Below are 19,983 nucleotides of genomic sequence, written 5' to 3' on the forward strand. Positions count from 1 at the left end.
AGTGAGTTTTCGGGGTGTGTTCAGGCCCGCTAAAACGCCACTCATTTCGGGGGGGAAAATGATAAATAAATAAATAAATAAATAAATAAATAAAGGAGCAGATCCAATAAGATCTCAGTGCTCGGGCTCTAAATATCTTCATTCTGGAACTCAATTCCGTATGTGATTACAGACAGAAAATACATCTCATCATCATACTCTAATGGGACACGTGTGTGTGTGTGTATGCGTGGGTGTATGCATATGTGCGTGTGTGTGTGTGTGTGTGTGTATGGGTGTATGTATATGTGTGTATTTGTGTGTATGTATATGTGCGTGTGTGCATGTGTGTGTGTGTGTGTGTGTGTGTGTGTGTGTGTGTATGTATGTATGTATATGTGCGTGTGTGTATGTATGTATATGTGCGTGTGTGTGTATTTGTGTAAATGTGTGTGTGTGTGTGTGTGTGTGTGTGTGTGTGTATGTATGTATGTATGTATATGTGCGTGTGTGTGTGTGTATTTGTGTAAATGTATATATGCGTGTGTGTGTGTGTGTGTGTGTGTATTTGTGTAAATGTATATATGCGTGTGTGTGTGTGTGTGTGTATGTATGTATGTATGTATATGTGCGTGTGTGTGTGTGTATTTGTGTAAATGTATATATGCGTGTGTGTGTGTGTGTGTGTATGTACGTATGTATGTATGTATGTATGTATATGTGCGTGTGTGTGTATTTGTGTAAATGTATATATGCGTGTGTGTGTGTGCGTGTGTGTATGTATGTATGTATGTATGTATATGTGCGTGTGTGTGTGTGTGTGTGTATTTGTGTAAATGTATATATGCGTGTGTGTGTGTGTGTGTGTATGTATGTATGTATGTATATGTGCGTGTGTGTGTGTGTATTTGTGTAAATGTATATATGCGTGTGTGTGTGTGTGTATGTATGTATGTATATGTGCGTGTGTGTATTTGTGTAAATGTATATATGCGTGTGTGTGTGTGTGTGTGTGTGTGTGTGTGTATGTATGTATGTATGTATATGTGCGTGTGTGTGTGTGTGTGTATTTGTGTAAATGTATATATGCGTGTGTGTGTGTGTGTGTGCGCATCTCTGCAGCACCACAAACAAGTCCGTCCCCCCACCTTCAGTCTCGGCCTTCATACAGACGCATAAATCACTCAGGTTCGGTGTTTAAATAATTAAAAAGCTTTAATTTATCAGGATTTAACGCTTTCAGACATCACGTCACACACTGGAGGAGAGAGAGAGAGAGAGAGAGAGAGAGAGAGAGAGAGAGAGAGACAGAGAGAGAGAGAGAGAGAGAGAGAGAGAGAGAGAGAGAGAGAGAGAGAGAGAGAGAGAGAGAGAGGAGAAGGAATGAGAAGATAGGTTCAGAACAGGAGATGGTTAGAAATAAGTGTGTGTGTGTGTGTGTGTGTGTGTGTGTGTGTGTGAGAGAGAGAGAGAGAGATGGAACACTGCAGTTGTTAGAGATGACACACATTAAACCCATAAACAGGTTATTATTAGGAAAAGACGTCTGTGATCTAATGCACATTAACCTCGTACAGAACCGTTTGTTTGTTTGTTTGTTTGTTTGTTTGAAACATTTTATTCCTTCTTTAAAAATTGTTTGTGCAGGAGGTTTTTGTTTTTAAAATATAATTACGTATTTACGTCACTGTTTGTTCCTTCACTTATTCCTTTATTCGTTCGTTTACATTCTCAGTTCCATCACATTTATTTATACTTTCATTCTAGAGTAACTTTTTTTTTTGGAACAAAACGATGAAGCGGACATTTCCTGACGAGTCTGGGGGGGAAATAAATAACAACGAATTACTGACCTGTTAATCATCACATACAGATTCAAATATATTTTATACAGTTATAGATATTTATCTCAGGTTCAAAAGCTACAATAACATATTATACGTCTATTCAAATGATTTGTTTCCTAATGAACTCCTGCATTGACTAATCAATTAATTATCAAATACAATTTAATAAATATATACACATATCATTGATTAATACTTATTTAGGTTCAGTATTAAACATATAAATGCTTTAAATATGAATTTAAAACGTAAATATTCGTTTTTAGATGAATGTATTGGCTGGATTTTGATTGGCTGTGGCCGTGGAGGTGTGTCTTCATCCTGGGTGATGATTAGCCGAGAGACGGACGCTTATCAAACCAGGTTTATCTCCGAGATCGAACTTTTAACCGTGCACCGAAATGGATAAAAGTTGAAAAATTCACAGCACAGGAGGAGAGCGAAACATCCCAAACACTGACTCCACTCTTTCTTCCTCGCTTTACTTATTTAACTTTAAATCAAAATGTCCGGTAGATATTTATAAAGGCGAGGTTAACGAACGACGAGACGTTGAAATTCCACTCCAGAGTCCGTACCTCGGACAAATTCGAAGGATCACTGAAGGCAAAAAGATAAAAATAAAAAAATAAAAAGGGGCTGGAAGGATTTCGAGAGAAAAACGTGAGCGAGTTCGATCGAAGAGACACGTTTACAAACGTTAAAAAAAATTGTGATATAAATCATATCATAATGAAATTAGTGTCATGTTTTAAAAATTGAATATCAGCGCGCACACACACACACACACACACACACACACAGTAACGTAAGCATATTACAGTCTCTCTGGATGCAATGAATGATGGAGCAACACTGCCCCCTACTGCACACGAAGTAAATTAACGTTTACAACAAAAATAAATAAAAGAACCCAAGCCATAAATGTTCAGGTAAATTTTTTTTTTAAACTTTTATTTATTTAATTTTTTTGTGTGTGTGTGTGTGTGTGTGTGGTATTAAAGAGGCAGCATATATCCCCTGTTATATACTACAGAGTGTAAATAAACCAGCACCTCAGCTGTGAGATCTCTTCAAGATTATGTTTTTTTTCATTCAGATGACAATAATAATAATAATAATAATAATAATAATAATAATAATAATAATAATAATAACCTGTATGTGTTTGTAAAGAAAGAACCAGGAGTATAAAGACCTGAAAATGGAACCTGAAAAGGCACTGAAATACACTTTAAATTAAAATAAAAACCAAGGAGTAAACGCAGGATGTTTGCCAGTTTAAACGCTGCCGTGTGGTTACTCAGAATTCTCTCTACATTTCCAAACGTACTACTCACATTGTGCATCTTGATTGTTGGAATGAATAATTATTGTGATAAAGCTGTGATCTGATTGGTTAATCTCACACACGCGCGCACGCACGGCTTTGGTTAAACAGATTAAAACAGAAAAAGCACTTCTGATATAATAAGTGGATAAACCCTGGAGCTCAGTGATTATTCGAGTTGTGTTGTAAACCACAGACTTGACATGTCCTCCTGTCCTCCGGAGAACCCTCAGTTATCCATGAGCGAGCGCTGGATGGCCTCCTGCACCATCGCGTCCTCGTCTGCGGCGTAATCCTGCAACACAGCGGCGACACGGAAACATTAGACAGAACAAGTCGCAATCGGAGAAGTGATAACGGTCTAATCCAGGGGTTCCCCAACTTTTCCAGGGCAAGGCCCGAGACCGAGGCCCCAATTTTGCAAGATGTCTTTAAAACCCATTAAAAATACAGACTTCTGAATACATCCTCCTTTCTTTTTTATTAATAATTACATCTTACATCTTTACATTACATAAGGAATTGATTGTGTGTGTGTGTGTGTGTGTGTGTGTGTGTGTGTGTTTGTCAGAGTGAGAAAGAAAAAATCATGTACTTATTTTTCACACCAAACTGCTGAGGCCCCCTGGGCGCCCCCTGCTGGCCCCCACTTTGAAAACCACTGGTCTGATCTACTCATGATCCAGTTACATTGGGGTTTTTTGTTTGTTTTTGTTTTTGTTTTTAAAAAAAAAGATTAAAACTAGAACCTAAACGGTTCTAAAGCTTGGACGTATATTTGTACAAAAGGTTCCATGTAGAACACGGGTAGATTCATCGGCTTTCTCTTTTACATTCACTGTAGGATTAAAGTGAAGGAACCACAAAGACGGTTTACTTTCATAGCTTCCCTCCGGTTCCCCTGGGGTTCTCCCTTAAAGCTTGTGTATAGAACCCTATACAGACCTTTTCCCCCTCTCAGAAAGGGTTCTGAGTAGAATCCTTTTAGGTAAAGAACCCATTCTACATTTTTACATCGAACGCATTTGGCTGATGGTTTTATCCACAACTGAGCTGACCGTAAATTTTCCAATTAAAGAACCCTTGGAGAACCTTTTCTTCTAAAAGGTAGAACAAGGACCAGGAGCCTAAATGTTAAAATCACAGGTTCTAGATATCTCTGGTTGTCCTTTTTGCGGGAACCCTTAAAAGGTTCCATGCTGAACTCTACAACAGAGTATTGCCCAATCAGAAAGGGTTCCACACAGAACTTTTTTAAGAAGGTGAGAACCCTGCCACACACTTATCCAGTTAATATAATATATGCTCTTTAATAAAGGGTTCTCTCAGGGCACACTGGCTAATTACAGGTTGTTCTTTTGTGGGTTCTGCTTTCCAACAAAAGGTTCTACTTTTTCTACGAACTCTCTGATAATGTCGTAGAACCTTTAAAGGTTCTTTCCAGAGGGAGTCACCCAGAGGGGAAAAAAGGAATAATAATATATATATATATATATATATATATATATATATATATATATATATATATATATATATATATATATATTTTTAAATCACTCCATTTTGTGGTTTTATCATTTGATATTAATTCATAAAAAGAGAATAAGAAGAAAATGAAAATCCACAAAAATTGTTTAAAGAACCAAACTTCCATGAAGGGAATGAATAAATAAACAAATAAAAATAATATAATTTAGACTTTTTTTCCATTAATAATAATAATAATAATAATAATAATAATAATAACTTTAAAAGCAATAAAATGTGCCTCCATTTTGTGATTTTATACATTTATATTACTAGATTATATTATCAGAATAACAAGAAAATGAAACTCGTTTAAAGATGGATCAAAAATTGTTTAAAGAACCAAAATGTAGAGTTATTCATGACCATCTCGTTCTTAAAAAAAATAAAATAAAATAAAATAAAATAATGTCATTCTGATACATACAGTGAGGGAAAGAAGTATTTGATCCCCTGCTGATTTTGTACGTTTGCCCACTGACAAAGAAATGATCAGTCTATAACTTTAATGGTAGATTTATTTGAACAGTGAGAGACAGAATAACAACAAGAAAATCCAGAAAAACGCATGTCAAAAATTTAATGAGGGAAATAAGTATTTGACCCCCTCTCAATCAGAAAGATTTCTGGCTCCCAGGTGTCTTTTATACAGGTGACGAGCTGAGATTAGGAGCACACTCTTAAAGGGAGTGCTCCTAATATCAGTTTGTTACCTGTATAAAAGACACCTGTCCACAGAAGCAATCAATCCATCAGATTCCAAACTCTCCACCATGGCCAAGACCAAAGAGCTCTCCAAGGATGTCAGGGACAAGACTGTAGACCTACACAAGTCTGGAATGGGCTACAAGACCATTGCCAAGCAGCTTGGTGAGAAGGGGACAACAGTTGGTGCGATTATTCGCAAATGGAAGAAGCACAAAAGAACTGTCGATCTCCCTCGGCCTGGGGCTCCATGCAAGATCTCACCTCGTGGAGTTGCAGTGATCATGAGAACAGTGAGGAATCAGCCCAGAACTACACGGGAGGATCTTGTCAATGATCTCAAGGCAGCTGGGACCATAGTCACCAAGAAAACAATTGGTAACACACTACGCCGTGAAGGACTGAAATTCTGCAGCGCCCGCAAGGTCCGCTGCTCAAGAAAGCACATATACATGCCCGTCTGAAGTTTGCCAACGAACATCTGAATGATTCAGAGGACAACTGGGTGAAAGTGTTGAGGTCAGATGAGACCAAAATGGAGCTCTTTGGCATCAACTCAACTCGCCGTGTTTGGAGGAGGAGGAATGCTGCCTATGACCCCTGGAACACCATCCCCACCATCAAACATGGAGGTGGAAACATTATGCTTTGGGGGTGTTTTTCTGCTAAGGGGACAGGACAACTTCACCACATCAAAGTCTTGGGTACCGTCGGTACGTGTACCGTCAAATCTTGGGTGAGAACCTCCTTCCCTCAGCCAGGGCATTGAAAATGAGTCGTGGATGGATATTCCAGCATGACAATGACCCAAAACACACGGCCAAGGCAACAAAGGAGTGGCTCAAGAAGAAGCACATTAAGGTCCTGGAGTGACCTAGCCAGTCTCCAGACCTTAATCCCATAGAAAATCTGTGGAGGGAGCTGAAGGTTCGAGTTGCCAAACGTCAGCCTCGAAACCTTAATGATTTGGAGAAGATCTGCAAAGAGGAGTGGGACAAAATCCCTCCTGAGATGTGTGCAAACCTGGTGGCCAACTACAAGAAACGTCTGACCTCTGTGATTGCCAACAAGGGTTTTGCCACCAAGTACTAAGTCATGTTTTGCAGAGGGGTCAAATACTTTTTTCCCTCATTAAAATGCAAATCAATTTATAACATTTTTGACATGCGTTTTTCTGGATTTTTTTGTTGTTATTCTGTCTCTCACTGTTCAAATAAATCTACCATTAAAGTTATAGACTGATCATTTCTTTGTCAGTGGGCAAACGTACAAAATCAGCAGGGGATCAAATACTTTTTCCCCCTCACTGTACTTCATTAATAATGATCATTTTTACTTGATAAAAATAAATAAATAAATAGGGAACATCTATAAACCCAAACACACTAAATGTCATGATCATTAAATCATTTTGCCCTGAGGGTGCACAAACTTTCGCACTTGACCATATCGGATTAAAGAAGGCGTTTTTCCGGCACTACGGGTCTAACGGGAACGCGGAGCGTACGGCTCGGTTCTGCGTGGTGTTGGAGAACCTCCCGGGTTCCACGGCGGGTTCGTCTCGGCGATGTCGTGGAGTAAGGGAGAACCCAGGAGCAGTAGGGCGTTTGAGGACGTGTGTGTTATTCAGGTGGCGTTTCATTCGTCTCCGTACAGACCGTACGGAGGTGGCGGCGTGTGTGTAGTGCTGACGCTGCGGGTGTGTGCTGTCGCATCACTAAATTCCACACAGAAGCGCTGCTCGGAACAGACGGCGTGTTTGAATAATGCAGAGATCAGGCAGATCTGATAGAACCCACTTTCCCCAGACACGTGCACGTGACGCGTACGTGAGATCTCGTATCTGTGCTCGTGCTGTGATCGATCTAAAGTCAAAAACCCTGAGCGTTATTCAGTGATAAATCAGCCGTAAGGAAGAAAACACGGCGTGTGCGGTGCTGTTACAGTAAAATAATCAACTACAGGGTGGTGTGAAGAGGCGGAGCCACAGTTCACACCTCCAACACGGGTTACGGTCCCGTAACCGCTTTATTCCTCTTACTCCACAGCCATCTAACACAATGATCACTCTGTTTATTAAAAACAGACACGCGCTACTCTTTATCCATTTATAGTTACATTAATGTTCGAGAAACATTACATTATAGCAGCTACAAACATTCGTTCCATCACCAGCTTCTCTCTCTTTTGAAATTAATAAACAAACAAACAAAAAAAATTATTTCTATTATTTCTAAAAAAAAAAAATTAACACTTCAAAACGTTAAAAGTGAAAATGTGTAACAAAAGGTCAAAATTATTTAAAGAATTTTTTTTTTTTTTTTAAAGCACCAACTTCTCCCCCTGATAACTGTCTCCAGACACGTCAGAAAATAAATAAATAAATAGATAGATAGATAGATAGACAGACAGATAGATAAAAAGATATTAAATAAATATTGCCATTTCAATTCTCCTTTACATTTTCCTTTGACATTTTTTACTTGATTTGATTAAAAAGGGTTTGTGAAGAAAGATTTCTAAAAAAAACAACACACACTAAATACTGCAAATAAAACGGATCTTATTTTGTACTTTTATCATTTTATATTAATCTATAAACAGAATTCCAGGAAGTTTTTCCCGATAGATAGATGAAGATGTACGATAGATAGAAATAAATAAAAGTCATTGAGATTTTTTTTATACGTTTCTTTAATTATAAAAAGTATTTGATCATTTTTATATCAACCTAAAATAACCTAATTACAAGAATTTAAAGATAAAAACCCATAAAAACGGGGCGACGATCCTCAAATAAATAATTTGAAGAATTATGAATTAAGAAATTTGACGTGTCCAAACACGTCAGTAGGAGTAAAAATAAATAAACCAAAAAAACAATAAATAAAGAAATAAATATAAGTCTTATAAGAATAAAATTATATTTCTTTGACGCCTTTATTTTTCGCCCTCCACCACATCAGATTAAAGAAGGTATCTCAGCATTACGGGGCGTGTGGGAACACAATGCACACGACTTATCTAGATAAACTCATAAATAAATAAAAACAAGCAAACAAACAAACAAACAAACAAAGAAACAAAACGCAAACATACACTTATTTTTTTTTCGAATTCTTCCCATTATTTCTTTAAACTATAAACCCGGATGTTATCAGTAGAAACTAAACATGAAAACAAAAGCACACGTCACGGAGTCACATCACTGAATCAAAACAAACCTGCTGCGGTGACCAACTTCCTGCTTTGGGGAATTCAGATCAACCTGTCTGTTCTGTCTGTGTGTGTGTGTGTGTGTGTGTGTGTGTGTGAGAGAGAGTGAGAGAGAGTGAGAGAGAACACTCACCACAAACGTGTCGTAGGAGAAGGTATGTCTTATCCGGAGATGCTGAAAGAAGTCTGAACTCTTGTAGGACGGATCTCCCCACGGCATGGAGGCGCAGATGGGACACACCTGCGTGGACACGGACGCAGAAACGTCAGCACCGCGTCCTCGGACCCGCCTTTTCAATTCCGATTTTCTATGCAATTCTACGCGAATAAATGATGACCCACAAATAAAGCCACAAATCCAAACGACTGGATCAAACGGTTCCTCGGATCGATCCTACGGCGCTCGTGTTCCGATGTTTCTTTAATTCCACTCTCGCAGCTTTATTTCACGGTCGAAAGAACATCGTCTCCTGTCCTATACCACCTCACGCTCGTTGAACGTGTACAGAGATGTCACGGAGAAAAATAAAGCCGGGAAGGAAGTGGCGGAGATCGTAGGTTCATCTGGCGAACATACGTAGCTAGTACAGGTACAACGAAGCCGGTACAAACCCGAGCGAGTAACACGTAACGTGTATATATAGGCCACGCCCACAAGCCACATGTGCTTAATTTTACACGGCTAACAAATACGAGAAGCCACCAATCTTCACACACTCGTCCACTCAAAGGACATTGTGAGTTATAGGCAGACAAAAAAATAAATAAATAAATAAATAAATAAATTTAAAAATCACCAGAATCTATCTTCTAACGATTCATACGGCGTCTTTACGCTTTAGGCCACGCCCCATACCTGAGTCTGATGACGGTGCAGAGGAAGAAAGAAAGGGGAGCTACGACTTCTTTTCATTCCAAAATTCAGACTCGTAATCCTCATTCAGACCTCCCGTTCCCGTTTCCCCCCGTACACAGTATAACCTGGGAACAGAGCTCACCACTTGGCGTGGGTCACGGGCATGCTGGGACTTGCAGTGCTCCACCAGGCCGTCCTGGTCGAGGTTGGGGCAGTCGCAGTAGGGGCAGGTGAAGGTGTAGCGGTTAGGCACAGAGCTGAGGAAGCAGAGAAGGAGACAGGATCAGGTTATTAAACATGGAGTGTGTTCTGATCATGTAAATCAGCACACGCTCCGGATCTCACCGGATTGCGTCAGGCTGAGTGTGAGTGATGTTCTTCAGCCCTTCCTGGATGTAGTCCTGATATTTAGAACAGCTTCCCATGTGCTCCCTCATCTCCGACAACACGATCTAGAACAGGGACGAGAGAGATCGTTACGGCCGGACGCACGTTTGATAATGTTTAATAATGTTTCATTTATTGCGTTGCAGTGTGTAGTGTTTAGTTACATTACAGTCTTTTGTTGTTATTGTGTTAGTGTTTAATAAGGCATATTTATGTTACAGTGTTTAGTTATTGTGTTACTATGACGATAACTTTGTCGATGTCCAAATATTTATGGACCTGAGCGACACAAGCCGTCTGATTCAAGACACAAAATTACATTTGGTACAATTCCCTTCGCATCCTACACAAAGTGTAATCTAAAGGAGCTAAACGCCCTAACTAGTGCACGCTAACCTCGCTGCGTGTCGCTGGAGTTAAAGTATTGGCACCCTCGCAACTTCATCAGGTCTTGCTCTTACTACTTCAGTCTATCAAAGCCCAAGTTTTATTTTTAAATATTCATTTTAGTAGCGTTTTACTCCGTGTCTTTCAAGTCAGCACGTGAGAACCTTCAGAGAAACTCCTCCGTCTTTCACGGGTAGATTTACGTGATGTCAAAGTGACACACGCGCGTACCTGTTGCCCACAGCCCTTGCACGGTTTGTCTGTTTTGTGGATTAAAGCCTCCAGATCGATGGCTTTTCCCCATTTGTCCAAGGCGGCTCTGCACACAGCGCACACCGGCTTCTTGGGTCGCAAACACTCCTGAAGGCATCTGTTGCAGAATCTGCTCTTAAAACACAACCAGGAATTATGGTTACAAATGATTCTGACATCGCTAGAGCTACGCTGCGTGTTCATGTCATGCACATAAACTTAAGTAAAGAAAATCTAAAAGGTTTAACATTGTGTAAGATCAAAAAATGAAGAATATTGTGAATAATGTTATTAAAATTGGAAATCTTCAGATAGACTGGCTGACTTTGACATGTTATACACTTCATTGATCGAAAAATTGAGAATACTAATTTTATATATATATATATATATATATATATATATATATATATATATATATATATATATATATATATATATATATATAATGAGAGAGCGAGAGATAAATAATGTCTAAGGACTGCACCTCCCAGCATCCTTTTCTCCAGGGAGGCAACTACCTCACTTCGAGGAAACCAAAACTGAAAGTGTTTTTCTTTTAATCTAAATGCCAACCTTATTTCTAACCAACAAACGCTACCTGATTTAGGATCAAAACAAAGTGTATTCATTAAATAAAATCTCTCACAATCTCTGATCACATCTCACTTAGCAAGATTAAACGGGAAAATTTACAGGGGCAAACAACTTCGGAGTCGACTCTGGAACCGATTCCAAGAACTGTGAATCGACTCCGCAAAATAATCATAATTTTAAATGACGACGACTTTTAATAAAAGATGATCTTGTAAACGCAATTACGTAAAAACAGAACGCAAAGCATCAAAACTATCCACCGCATTGCGTCTGTGACGGGAAGGACAGCGCGGATGGAATCGAATGCAAAATTGAAGCTTTGGATTCGAAGCGTCGGAGTCGACTCTTTGATCCAAAGTCTTAGTCATGGAAGAATCGACTCTGTTTACAGCTGACTCACAGACTTAACAGTGGTAGAATAGCAAAACACAAACTAAAGAGGGTTTAGATTCAGACTTACGCGTGTCCACACTCTGTGATCATCGGTGACTCAAATATTTCGAGACATACCGGGCAAACAAAGTCGGTTAAGTCCTTATCTCCACCACCACCGAGGCTTTTAGCAGCTCGCTGAGTTCCACTAAAGCTGCCGAGCATCGACATGATGTCCTTATGAGAGAAAGAGATATATGTATACGTGTGTGTGTGTGTGTGTGTGTGTGTGTGTGTGAGAATGTGAGAGGAGATCTTAACAGCCAGAAAGAGAAAGTGTGAGAGAGTGTTTGCGAGGCGTCTCTCCCTCCTCCCTCACTGAACCTATAAAAAAAATCAAACGTGTCATCATTTATTCAAGTTGTTGTTTGTTTGTTTTTGTTTTTACTTAAATGATTAAAACAACTCGAGAGACTTTTATCTCGTGCGCAAACTAGCTTTCACCGCCTAACAAGGATAAATTACTAGCCAACGTTACTGAAACAAGCTAAATATAACAAAAACAACACGCTTATCGCAGTAAAACAGACTGGAAAATGTCATAACCTAATTGTAACAACATCCGAAGTATAGTTTGAAGACGTGTTAATAAGTAAAAGTATACAAAACGTAACGAGTTAGCCGAACTAGCTTACCTGATCAACGAAGCACGAAGTTGACAATTCTCTTCCTGTTTGGTGACGTTGCGCTTAGATAGCCTATTGGGTCAGCCATCTTGGAAAGGGAGACGTCAAGGGTGGGGGCATGTTGGAAAGGGCGACTTTAATAGGTGGGCTCAATTCACTGGGTTCAATTGAATTACTTTTTTTTTTTTTATTCCACATCGCTTTGCAGTATTTCGGTGTAACAATCACCAACACCTAAGAGAAATAAAACCTAAACAAGAGAGCAACGAATTACTTTTCAATGCTAATTGAAAATCTGACAATCTGTGTATTTCATTCATATTTCATGAAGCACTTCGTGCAGTATTATTGGTGATTTCTGTAACACGAAATAAAATAGAACAATCTTGTGTCTTCTCTGTTGTCGTTACTCGTTTTAAGATATTCTTGTGGTTATTTTAAACTGTAGTAATTGTACAGTTGTGAATAGCAGTTAAACACTACTCCTCTGCTTGCATTTTCATGAATTAATCGAAATCAACTGGAATAATATACAGATTATATTGAATTACATTTACATAACCTGCAACGCGAATAGGCACATTTCGTGAAAATCGGTCGAGTAGGTTGTAACCTGTCCCTTTCCAAAATGGCGGGTGCGTTGACGTACCTCAATAGTGTGTGATCAATAGTTCGCGCATGCGCAAACAGTAATAGGGAGCTTCGAGCGCATGCGCAGATATGTACAGGGGGGGTTTCCGTCGGAACGTTAAAGGTAAGCGCTTCGTATCATGTTGATGGCGTCTAAAAAAATAACACAAGGTCCGTATTTTTAAGGGTAATATGGAACTGTACTTTAAGCTGATGCTTGTTGAAAACTTGTTTGTATAAATCCTTTAACCGACTAAATCGACCGTTGCTTAATCACAGCGGTTAAGAGAGGATGCTTTAGCTGGCTAGTTTGCTTCATTGCTAAGAAGCTAACAAGCTACTGAGTTGGGCGTCTCTAAAGCGTTCGTTTTTTCCCCCCTATCCGAATTATGGCTAGCCCCGCCTACTGCGCAATGATTGGCTAAGTGTAAATCCTTCTTGAACGGCTTAGTGATGTATTAGCCAATCAGGATACAGAAGGCGGGATATCTAGGTGTCAATCTTTTCGGAATACGGGTGAAGAGAAAAATCACGCTAACGCGAAGGGGGCCTGATATTGCGGAGCTAAGCTAGTTAGCTTGCTGCATCATAAAACAGCTTAGAAAACACATTGCGGAAACTAAAATATATCGAGGGATGAAAATATAAACAGAGCAAAAAAAAAAAAAAAAAACTTAAACACGGAGTCAAACGGTACGGGATTGAGTTTTGATGCTAATCATATAATAATATGCTAATGCTTTAATCAGTAATGCTAATATTTTACAGCCACAGCAAGATTACCGGGTTTCGGTTTCACGCCATGTTTTAGGTTTATTTTTAAAAGATATATTAAAATTGGTTTGCTCTGACACAAGTACACCTGACTGTAAAGAATAAACATGATGTTTATGAGGATATAAAAGCAGCAGCGGAGAGAATGAGGCAGAAATAAATGTGAGAAATGGAGCTGTAATGATGTCAATCATTGCAATGGCCGTCTGTTGATAAGCCTCTGTAGTCGTGTTGGGTTTAATAGGCGAAAAAATAACAATAATTCAAGCTTTCCTGGAGAAAAACATTCAAAATAATCCTTCTGTACCCGGGGTTATGGGTTAACTGTGTGTGAGATGACTGTGGAGAAAAGTTGAACAAAATCCATCTGCATGTCATTATAAATATCTTATAAACATAAATATCAAGTCATTTATTTTTATAAAATCACACATTTTATTTAAAAAAAAATACTGTGGAAATAAAGATGCAAAAATAAGACAACCTACAAGATTCGTTCCCGTCCATGGAGCGAAAATCTGAGCCATAAGACAAGATTGTATTGTATGATAAATTACATAACATTACACTTTATTTTATTTTGATAATTTATGTATATTCTTCAGAATACTTTTTTTTTATAAATGTTTTAAAAGATTATTTTTAGGCAATATAAAAATCATCAAATATCATCATATATAATAAATACAAAAAATAAAACCCAAGCTCTGGGTTGCAAATTTTATTTAAAAAAAAAAAAAAAAGAGCAAGAGAGAAATTATTTTTAAAAAATTTAAAGGGAAAATTAATTACAAACAAAATGGAAAAATAATGACAATCTTTAAGATCTTTAAAATATTTTAAATAATTTTTTAAAGGTTATTTTAAATGAAAAACAATTAACTTGGTTAAGATTGTTTCAATTTCTATCATGTTTTTTTTTTTTTTTTTCATAGACATTATATAATTATATACATCATTAAACAAGAAATCTAGAAAATAAAAACTAAAGCCTTGTGTCCAGGATTCAAACTGAATAAAGCAATCGAGTGAGGAAGGGAAATAATTTATATTTACTTCTTTTTACTTTTATTTACTGTTATTTATTTATTTTTTTAAAAGTCAACTTTGCTAACTGATTGGAAGCAGCTGACTTGCACTTAATTTTTTTTTAATTGAAAATATTTTTTTTTAAATAGAAGATTTTTCTTATTTTTTCCTCAGTTTCTGAGATTTATTTATTTTATAAATATATTTGAGAACTAGAAATGATTTTAAAAAACTTATTTTCAGTGACATTATATACACCATCAAGCTAGAAAATTAGAAGAAAAAAAATAAAGCTCCAGGAAACATATCAGAAAAGAGGCGAGTGTTAAAAATGGACAAAATTGAGAGAGAGATCTTATATAATAGTATATAATGATCAGGGCCCGAGCGCCAGCAGTCCAAGGCACCTATAGTTTATTATTATTATTATTATTATTATGATGGATAGGGTGTCTGTGGCAGCCCATAGAAGCGTGTGGTAAAAAGTTGTGAAGTTTGGCACACAGCTTCAGGATACATTCGGCTACAACCACGCCAAATCTGGGCACCAAGCTTCATAAGCTCTAGCACCACCAACAGGTCAAATTTTGGCCAAATTTTGAAGTACTTTTATGGCCATGACCTTTGAACCGTGCGGTCGACATTTCAGTGCCTGGCGTCCCTAGATTCCTTGGATCGTGCTGAGTTCAGTGGACATCAATGACGTCAATTTCCACCTAATTAGATTTTTGGCCATCTCGGATCTTGTTAAAAACTGTTGTCGTTTTTTTTCGCAACTCCTACAAATTTTGTCCAAAATTCACCAAATATGGCTCTTAACATCTTCAGACCAATCCGCACAGAAGTTATGGAACAGATTTTTTATTTTCGAAACTTCGCTTGTAATATTCCAAAAAACTGCCGATGAAGACGGCAATCAGGAAGTGACGCCGTGCGTCATTAACGACTTTACGAGTTGTCCGGAAAACTTAGTACATGTCTTCAGGACTATTACCCGAGGCTACACGACAAATTTCGTGACAGTGCCACCTATAGGTCAAAATATACAATGCAATGTAATGTTTTCACTGCTCCTCCTACAGATGACACACATGCTGCTGTAATTTATTTTGCTTTACTTTACGCTCCACAGCAGAACTAAACGATACGGAGACATGACTTTATTTTTATTATAAAACCTTTATTCTATTGTTTGAGCAATTAGAAACTCCAGAAGCAGCTGCGTTCATGTGAAAAATTCTCTAAATGTTATTTTAGCTTTCATTTTTATGAATGTAAAATATTTTTACAGTTTTTTAAAATTTTATTTCTACTGTTGTTTATTTATCCTTCTAGTTTGGATTTTTTGCAAAATATTGTAGATTTCTTCTAATTTTTATCAAATATTCTTCTTGCTTTTCTCACATTATTCCTTAATGATTTATTATTATTATTATTATTATTATTACCACCACTACTACTACTCATTAATTTTATTTAAATTATTATCCTTATCTATTATTTACGGTTTATTGGGGTTATAATTTTCTTGTGAAGCTCCTTGAGCTACAGTTTATTTATTTAATGAATTACTTGGTTATTAATATTTTATTTTATAATTATTTAAGGAATATTTATAAAAAATTTAGTATGTACGTAAAGAAAAAAAAAAGTGTGTATCAGCTGTAAAAGTGTCAGTCCTGAGAGGCTGCAGCCGACTTCTCCTCTTCCTTCACTAACAGCTTTTTTCTTTTCTTTTTTCTTTCTTTTTTTTTTTCAGCCGTCAATCTTCTGACAGACACACACAAAGAACGCTGACCTGGAACATACTGCAGCTGGAAGAACTTCAGAGGAACCCTCCGAGGACTTTACACTCAGTCCTTCACCCACTTCCTGTTCCGCTTCCTTCAGGGAATTTTACTTAACGAGGCCTCGAGAGACGGCGAGCGGCGCAGACGTGAAACGTGAACTCCAGGCAAAGCGGCAGGACGGAATAAACCTCATCGCTTTGTTCGGAGAAATTGAACAATTTTTTTTTTTTTTTTTTTTTTTTTTTTTATATATATATATAAATAAAGGGACGCGCAGGAAGTAAGGAAGGAGGTTTAGCGTAGAACGATGACAGCGATGTAATCCGCTCCGTATTTACGTAAATGCTACGTGTTTGTTTTGCCGTGATTAAACGCTAGGCGTGTGAGTGAACAATGGCGAAAACGCGCAAGCAGGATGTTATGAAATCCTACGGAGCTACTTCCTGTCCGACTCCCTCGCGTGTCTTCTTACGATTTTAACCGGCGTATCTGCGAGCTTCGTATCTGTCTGACATGCACAGATGGGACGCTTTGTCGTGTTCGTTTGCCGTCCCAGTGGAACTGAACCTTCACCTAACCTCTTAGCCAATCCGAGTAAGGGCTCATGAATATGCATAAGTGCGTGTGAAACCCGCAGCCCAGCGATGGATGGCAAGCTTCGAGACGATTTGTTCCGGAGGTACACGGCGTTCCTGGAGAAGCGGCTGGAAGAAGGAGTGGGCGGAGCTCAGGGAAACGCCAGGGAGGAAGCCTTGGTCTCCACGGCGACCGCCCTGCTAGGGGCGTGTGAGGCGGAGGCGGGGCAGCGGTTTCGCACGATCCGCTTCTACGACATCATCGAGAATTCGCTAAGAGCGCTGAGGGGAGCGAACCTGCACGCGCTGGAGAGCGCCTTCGCCACACTGGAGACCATCTGCACCAACCTGCTGCTCTTCCCCTGGAAGAAAGAGTTCCGCTGCATTAAGGTGTGTGTGTGTGTGTGTGTGTGTGTGTGTGTGGTTTAATAATGCAGTTCAGCATTTTAAATGTGGTTCATTCTTCTTACACAGCAATTTACACAACAAAAACACATTTTTATTAATTATTTAATAAAGAACGTGTCACTTTTTATCCATTTATAGTTACATCATAGTTCCTGTTCTCGCTTGCGTTACAGCTGCTACCGCTCACTCTCTCTCTCTCTTGCTCTTTCTTTCTCTCTCGCTCTCTTTCTCTCTTTCTCGCTCTCTTTTTCTCTCTCTCTTTCTCTCTCTCTCTTGCTCTTTGTCTCTCTCGCGCTCTTTCTCTCTTTCTTGCACTCTTTCTCTCTTGCTCTTTCTCTCACTCGCTTTCTTTCTCACTCTCTCCCTCTTTCTCTCAGTTCGTTGTTGTCATGTTACTGAGAAAGCGTAACCCTTTAAAGTTGCAGCTTTACCCCTGGCACTGGAGACTCCTTCCATAGATTTTTATATAAACAGAAAATTCTAATGACTGCGTTTAATTTTCTTTTTTTTCTTCTTCTTCTTTTTTTTTTTTTTTTTTTAAATAATTAAAAAATTTGGTGAGGTTAGACGTCAGTCAGTCGCCTTCGTAAGACCGTTCCGTTTCTGAAATCTGATTGGCCGAGCTGCGTCGATTCTAAATTCCCTGTAAATCCGTAACGCTTAAGTCCTCGTTCTGTTCAGGGGATACGATCGGTTTTGTCGCTTAGCAACAGATTGCAACGCGTGGAGGATGAATGGTTGATTGCGAATGTTATTAAGTTGTGTGTTGAACATCATTGTGTGATTTAACGATATTGTTCCGTTGGCGTTTTATAAACACAGTAAGCCACGAGATGGCGTGTGTTGGACTGATTACGGAGATGGACTGACGGCGTGTGTTTTTCTCTCAGACTTTCACCGGGCCGTACGTCTACCAGCTCCAGTCGGCCATCTGCGACCCCGACCTGCGCGCCGTCCTGCGCTCCATGGGCTACTCTCGGGAGCAGGATCTGCAGTACGTGGTGAGGGATCAGCACTCCGGCGCCCATCACCTCCGCCAGCTGGCGTTCGAGCTGCTCCTGGCGCAGGCCGAGTGCCGCCTTCTGAGGGAGCGCGGAGGGGGCGTGGCCGAGCTGGAGGCTGTGGAGGCGCGCAGGAGCTCCGGCGATGACGTCACGCGCTTATCGGCGCGCCCGTCCGACCCCGACCGTGTCCACCTGAGGCGCAGCGGGCGCCCTTCGAAATCCGTAGACGTGACGGACAGCGCCGGTCACTGGCACCAAGCCAACAAACCCGTCCTCAAAACCTCGCTCAGCCTTCGCAAAGAACCGCTATTCGTCGACGCCGAAGAGGACCTGAAAGACGAGATAATCCGCCCTGTCGGAGATTATTACCCCTCTCAGCCGTCCGAGCCGTACCCGTACCACCTCTCCTCTCTGGACGAGATCGATCTGTACACGGAGCGCGGGATGAGCGGCCGCCACACGCCTTCCAGGACGCCCAGCAGGGAATCCTGGGAATCCTGGGCGCCGAAGAGCCATGGATTAAAGTGTCAGGGCTGCGGGTTGAGCTCGCCGACGCTCTCTTCCTGCCAGAGGTGCGACGCCATCCTCTGCCCGACGTGCCACGGCTCGGACCCGGCTCCCTGCTGCGGCTTTCCGGACTTCCCGAAAAACTCCTCGCGCCCTCTGGACGGCTACGTCCCGGTCAAGGAGAAGCTGTCGGTTTACTCCAGCTCGCACCCACACACCCATACTCACGCTCACACACACACTCTGACACACACGCACCCGCTCTCACACTCACATTCCCACTCGCCTCTTCTGGACAAGCCCATGATCGGCACCAAGCTGTTCCCAAGCAAGCCGGCATCGGCGGCGGCGGCGTCCGCGTCCGTGTCCGGCGCGGGAGGATCGCGCTGCGGCTTCTGTAACAAACCGGGAGCCTCGCACACGTGCATCAACTGTTCCAAGGTGTCGTGCGACCCGTGTATGAGCCTGTACATGGGAGACGTGTGCACACGCAAGAGTCTGCACCATAATTTCGTACCCAACCACCAGCTCAACTACAAATCCAGCACCATTTCTCATCTGGTGTATCGATAAATAACCCATCTCTACATTTCTCCTCTTCTTCTTCTTCTCTGTTTATCCTTCACCGTTTCGGGTTTGTTTCTCCGGCCCTTCATCGTCCGGTCACGTGATCTTCTCGTTCTTCCCTTACTCCTTTTACTCCTTTACTCTCCTGCCTTGACTTTCTTGATTGTAGAGAGAGCGAAGAACAAAGTGGACGCCGGGGGGGGAGAGAGAAGAAAAAAATTTTTAAAAACCCCGACCGGACAATGACATATGCAACGGACGTCGTTGACAACGCAAAAGAACAACAAATCTCCTCGCTCTGGAAACGAAGAAGAAGCTTGAACAAACCCGAACAAAGGGAACACACACACACACACACACACACACACACGATAAAAAAAATAAAACACTGGAAATAATTGAGTAGTATATATTTTGAATCTGAATTCTATAGCTCTATGTGAGACTCTGGAACGGTTCAAAACGTGGGGTTCAGATGAGAAAATATTTTCACGTGTCCCGTGAAGCTGTCCAAAATGCTGCTGTGAAATAAATCAGGTGGAGAAAGTTGACGCCCCG

The 19,983-nt window shown here is 40.1% G+C and overlaps 2 protein-coding genes across 3 annotated transcripts; one reads left to right on the top strand and one right to left on the bottom strand.

Annotated features, from left to right (window-relative positions):
• Positions 1-2,809: 2,809 nt before the first annotated feature.
• Positions 2,810-12,290, bottom strand: rnf114 (ring finger protein 114). Its single transcript, XM_017488142.3, has 7 exons — positions 12,151-12,290; positions 11,544-11,839; positions 10,466-10,616; positions 9,806-9,912; positions 9,603-9,717; positions 8,738-8,845; positions 2,810-3,451 (listed from the first exon to the last, which is right to left on the bottom strand). The coding sequence occupies exons 2-7, from the start codon at positions 11,684-11,686 to the stop codon at positions 3,386-3,388; spliced, it is 690 nt and encodes a 229-aa protein (XP_017343631.1). The 5' UTR covers positions 11,687-11,839; positions 12,151-12,290; the 3' UTR covers positions 2,810-3,385.
• Positions 12,291-12,829: 539 nt separating this feature from the next.
• Positions 12,830-19,779, top strand: spata2 (spermatogenesis associated 2). 2 transcript variants are annotated; one of them, XM_017487986.3, is made up of 3 exons: positions 12,830-12,895; positions 16,334-17,329; positions 18,238-19,779. In XM_017487986.3, exons 2-3 carry the CDS (start codon positions 17,009-17,011, stop codon positions 19,429-19,431), a joined length of 1,515 nt encoding a protein of 504 aa, XP_017343475.1. In that variant the 5' UTR covers positions 12,830-12,895; positions 16,334-17,008; the 3' UTR covers positions 19,432-19,779. The 2 variants fall into 2 exon arrangements, with proteins under 2 accessions (XP_017343475.1, XP_047016254.1); XM_047160298.2 differs by having other exon boundaries at positions 12,881-12,942.
• Positions 19,780-19,983: the final 204 nt, after the last annotated feature.

Source organism: Ictalurus punctatus, chromosome 15 (assembly GCF_001660625.3).
Source record: "Ictalurus punctatus breed USDA103 chromosome 15, Coco_2.0, whole genome shotgun sequence".
Lineage (NCBI taxonomy): Eukaryota > Metazoa > Chordata > Actinopteri > Siluriformes > Ictaluridae > Ictalurus > Ictalurus punctatus.